At 42.0% G+C, this 5,325-nt stretch overlaps 1 protein-coding gene across 11 annotated transcripts in view; it reads left to right on the plus strand.

Moving 5' to 3' along the window:
- The window catches only part of MICAL3 (microtubule associated monooxygenase, calponin and LIM domain containing 3), a 160,519-nt gene that overhangs the window by 115,846 nt on the left and 39,348 nt on the right, over positions 1-5,325 (plus strand). The window contains exons 28-29 of one of the 11 annotated variants that reach the window (XM_035903358.1): positions 581-670; positions 3,610-3,747. The exons of the other annotated variants lie outside the window; for them this stretch is intronic. Of the exons in view, the coding sequence (XP_035759251.1) occupies positions 581-670; positions 3,610-3,747 (228 nt within the window). The remainder of the gene's footprint in view (positions 1-580; positions 671-3,609; positions 3,748-5,325) is intronic. 11 annotated transcript variants of the gene reach the window in all.

A 5,325-nucleotide genomic window follows, 5' to 3' on the forward strand; every position in this document is an offset into this window, starting at 1 on the left:
AAAGAGACTCCTTCCCCTGTGTTTGTCTCAGTCAGCAAAATGCAAAGTTTGTGCTAAGAATAGACATGTTTCCAGTGTTTCACTACCATAATTTCTTGCTGATCTTGTCTTTGTCTTTGTACTCACATTTCCTTTTTGTGAAGACTAGTAGACTCCAAAGAGCTTCTTTGTAAAGGTCTTTGGCTGCCTAATGCAAGCAGAGGTCCATTTTTTTGAGTCTTAGTGGCATTTTTGCTGATGAGCTCATCAGGCTGCTTGGCTACTTTTTCAATGTAGGAGCTGTATCTCCATACCTGAAGTCTGTGGAAGTCCAGACTGCTTTTTAAGTATGGTAACATGCATGTTGTGTGTTTAGAAAAAAATGCTGAACCATGGCATTCTTGGACGGACGTTGTTTCATTCAAGCAGTTTCTCCTGTCAGACACTTCGAATACAGCGGGAGTAGGGGGAGTTGCCGGATTTCCAGACAGTCTGTCTTTCTGATTCTGTCCTTTCTTTCTCTCTTTCTCTCTCTCCATCGCTTGTGTGTGTACACGCGTGTCTGGTGTTATATATGGATGTGTGGTTCCCTCTGCTGTAGAGGGGGAGTATTGCCCTTGGGAGAGAGAGCTGCAGCAAGGCCTCTGGCTTCAACGTCTCTCAAATGAAGAGGACACGGGTACATTTAAAGGTACCCATATACCATCTCCACTTCCATTTCCCCAAAGGAGGGGGGAATGTTTTAAAGAGCAGGTCCCACATGAGAAGTTTCTGTGTTTTATTTAATTGCTTTACCAGCTCCCTAAAAACTGATTTGGTAGCTGTTGTTATCTTCATCTCCTGGTCCAAGTGCCATATATCAGGTCTGACGTTGCCACTGGTTTAGGAAGAAGAGAAAGCTGCCCAGTACCTCAGGATATCTAGAAACCTTGGACAATTTGCTACTGTAGTGTGCCTGAACAGTGACCCCCACCTATTTAGGAGTTTCAGATTTATTCCATATACACAGACTAATTGCACCCGTGCAATACGTGGGACACATGGGACACATCAGAAATACTGACTTTAGATCGCCTTTGTCAGCAAACTTGCATTTTTTGTTGTTGTCCTTTTTGAGTGTGTGTCTGTGCGGAGAGTCCATGGGGGAGGCTAGTCAAGCTGTGGCAATCCCTCAAGATTTTTCAAACAGTGATTTAATGGGCATAAAATTAATCTGATGTTCCAATCTAACTGGTTATTGTGTTATTTTCCATGATGCATTCTCTTGCAGTTTATTTCTGATGGTTGGGTTTTTTTGAAGCGCTTGGTCCTAATATCTTGTTAATCCTTTATTCCTTCAATGTGGTTCATTAGAGCCAGGATACATGAGACGAAAATCCAAGTGCCTTCCTGCAGGTAAGAGGGCATATGCAGTTGTGAAACTGCATATTTGGCAGCTTATGGTTGTAACAACTGTAGCTTAGCTTCGGACTTTTTTTTTTTAAAAAAAAAAAAAATGAAGAAGTGTTATAATTTTTTCCAGTTTGATTTTTCTGATAGTAAGAATGAGAAGTATTAGTAAGATGGCTGAAGAGCATAACTGAAGAAGTTGCCCCTGTTGCAGTTGCTAGTGTGCTTTAGACCTGGCTCCTAAGGAGTTGATTTGCGGGTGGCTTCTCATTCTATTAAAAGTTCAACATCGAGACTGCCCGTTTCTTATAAAGTGCTGGTAGGTGCTACAGTGAAACTGGAGGGGAAAGGAAAGCTACCTTTCCAAATATAAGTGCAATTAATGTCCAGCTTCCTGCAAAGCTCAGCAGGCAGCCTGGAGGGAAGGCTACACTAGGTGTCATTTGAATTCTCAAGCATTTAGACCTCAAGGAAATGTTAGGTTTGCCTGTTAGCCAAGCAGCAGTCCTTCATGGCTGGCTGTGCTGCTATTTATTTACTGGAAGAAGTAAGAAGGACCCGTGTCCTAATCAGGACAGGCTCAGGCCTTCATCTAGAGACTTACAGAGTAACTGAAGGTGTGTATGTTACACTGGTCTAAATCCCAGATAAATCCATTTTAAAACATGCAGATCACGTGGGACCTGCTCTTTCCAAGCCTTGCTGAGTGACTATATACTTCTCGGCCATTGCTGGCAAACCTAAACCTTTTAACACAAAATTTTGTGTGGCGATGCAAATGCTAACTCTACTCATCTTGGGGCCTGCATGTGAGTGCTTTGGTATGGAATGAGAAAAGCCCAGGTTCCTGTCCCTGCAGGATGTCCAGTAGCTCTGGTAGATCATGTGGTTGTGCTAATTGATAAGAAAACTCTCTGATGAGGCAACAGAGACATAAAACTGCTCAATACTTGGCTAAATTGTGAATCCTGCTCTGCATTTGAGTTTGTGCGTCTGAACCCTTTCCCCCTTTGATAACCAGCTGGTGGTTCTGTCGTTCCTGTGGTTCCTTCGTTTCTTCTGCAGTTTTAATGCCAAATGTCACACATAAGTCATTCATGAAACAGAAGTCCCAAACACTGTCGTCTCTGGGGAAAACATGGCCAGGAGAGAGGAACTTTGTTAAAACAAGACAGCAGAAAATTATGAGTGCAACCTCTAAATGCTGCTAATGTTTCTTGTTTCCTTCAAACACTAGTGCACCATATGAAAATCTTAACTGCTTTTGAGATTCTAAACTGCTGAAACAGTGTTTTGCCCTGCTCAGTGATAATCCAGCTGTTGTGAAAATTGACTTCCTGCTTTATAAAGTAAGTGGGCATTTTTCTTTCAGGCTGAGTCATTTGCTTTTGAAGACCACTCCTGCAGATGATGAACATCTGTCCCCCATAGAGTTATTTTATTATGGTAAATAAAACCTGAGCTCTAGTTCCATAGCAGATAGCAATAGAGGCAGGGTGTATGAATATAATACTCACCTCAGGGTAGATGCTCCCAAGGTGGGTATTCTACAGCAGTTAAACACATTGCTTATCAGTCAGTACAAAAGAGCAGGAGCAAACAAAGTAGTGTTTCAAGTGCTAACGTAAGTGTGCACCCATGCGTGCATACGCACATACACACACGTGAAACTCTTGAGATCCATCACGTAATTTAATTCACCAAGAAATATGTACCCAGCATAGAAAGGAGTGCTTAACCCAATAGTAGGGAATGAAAGACCTTTTGTTTTGGTGCATCAAACTACAATGCAGATTGTCCCTTGCCTTTAACAGCAAGGTGTCTTCGGCAATAGTCATGGTGAATAGGGTGAAGGAGCTGGAAATTTCTGCTACATGTGTATTTACATACCACATACTGTTGGACACCCAGAGAATGTCTTTCATTTCAGCGAAGCTGCTTGCAATAGAGTTACTCTACAAAGATGTTTTTAATAGCATCTCTCTGCCTTTGGAATGGCATTATTCAGCTTTGATGGGGAGTATGAGGAGCGCTGTATTGGTGTATGCGTGCACACACAACGCTGAGCTTTTTCTGTCTGTCTTGCAAACTGATTCTAGCCAGTAATATTTTCTTTTCTTCTTTTCTTATTTCCTTTCCTATGATGTGTTACCTTTCCTTTCCACTGTTCTCCCACCTTTTCCTCCCTGTCCCTCATACACCCTGCCTACAACCTGGTATGCCGTGCCTTCCTCCTGCTAGCTGGAAACCTTAGACTGCAGCAGATTGTAAATCCGGTTGATCCTCTGGAGATCCTGGCAGATGTGCACTGGACACACATCCGTGAAAAAGAGGAGGAGGAAAAAATGGTCCCAACCTCAAAGTCCTCCACCTCCAGAGGTAATCTCCCCACAGCCCCACTCCGTAAATTCCTGGATCATGGTTGCAGCTGTTTAACTCTGTTGCTTCTGCACCCTTCAAGAGCCATGTACTTCAGCAGGGGCAGCAGTGACTGAAAGGAACTACTTTCAAATTACACTGAAATTACACTTGGTTAAACATTTTGCTTTTCAGGTCAGTGTCTACTTAAAATGACTGCTTTCTCAGCTCTGTGATGGTATGACTTCTTCTGACCCGTTTGCCTGCCTGCTTTGACTCTGTAGCATTTTTCCTCACTACACCCATGATTTGATAGTGCTTGCAATCAGCCCTCGGGGGCTGACTTTAGGGATAGTAAGAGAAGCTGTCACGTGCTTTTTGTGGCAGTGAGGACTCCATGCCTCTTTAGGAAAAGCTGAAGGGTTATGTTGTGTAGCTACCACAGGAAAGATTGAACAGGGTCAGCTTCTGTAATGAGCATATTTCTCTGCTGCTGCTTTTCAAAGTGTGTAATTGCATCTCGTATTAGTAGGGAATGGTGAGGTTCAAAGGGCTTGCAAATCCGATCAGTGGTGGTTCTGACTCCCTGTGTTTAAGATTATGACAGTATATTTTTTTTTAAGTCGGGTGTGACCTTTGTGAGTTGCCAGTTACTTAAAGGAAAACTTTGCAGGGGGAAAATGCCGATAGTCTAGCTCTCTTGTAAGCACCTTCCAGCAGTCCCTGCTGACTTTATTCTAAGTTATGTTACAGCTTGTCTTAAGGGTAAGTATGTCATAGGTGCTTTAGCCATGCAGAAGCCTAAGCTTAACAAATGTTAACCATGCAGTTGGTGAGTAGTTGTCTTCTCTCAGAGTCTGTAACCATTGTGCCAGAATTGTAGAGGGAGTAAGTACGCCGTGGGAAGGGGTGTCTTTTACAGCAAATGTGATATTAAGTTAATAACTGATTTCTATTAAAAAAGCCTAGGGCTTTACCTCATGTTGCCTGATCCTATTCCATTCCAGATAATTATCTTTTCCTTGTAGTTCTAATGTTTGGGGTTTTTTCTCTAATCCTGGTCCAACTTGTTACACAGTTCCAGATCAGTTTGGCTATGCTTATAATTGCAGTTTGTAGAATGCGCTGGGATTTTCTGGTGTGAAATCTGCTTCCTACAAATAAGAGATGGGTATTTCCTTCCCACTGCAAAACCACATAAATACGCTGTGTTCAACTGTCTGTAACATTTGGTATTGCTAGAGTAGTTACTTAACGTTAAAAAAGGCTAAATAAAAAATATTAACACAATTTCTTAAGCCCACTACAATTAAGGTTACTTTAGCTTCTGCTTGAGGGTCTGTATAACTATAGTTTCCAAATTTTTCTTTTAAATTGTATTTTACAATTCCTACTTTTCCATAGCATATTGGTACAGCTGCCAGAAAAAGGTGATCCTTCCAAAATTGATTTTGTGGTCTTTCTAACTTCCTTTGGGAAGGCAGGCAGTATTTCCTTTCCTTCCCCTAAAATTGGGAAAAACTAGGACAACCTTGATCAATAAACTAACTGCTTCAATTACTTTGTCATACAATGTGGGTGTGTGCAGGCATATCAGCG

This window comes from Egretta garzetta, unplaced genomic scaffold (genome assembly GCF_000687185.1).
Source record: "Egretta garzetta isolate BGI_Z169 unplaced genomic scaffold, ASM68718v1 scaffold511, whole genome shotgun sequence".
NCBI lineage: Eukaryota > Metazoa > Chordata > Aves > Pelecaniformes > Ardeidae > Egretta > Egretta garzetta.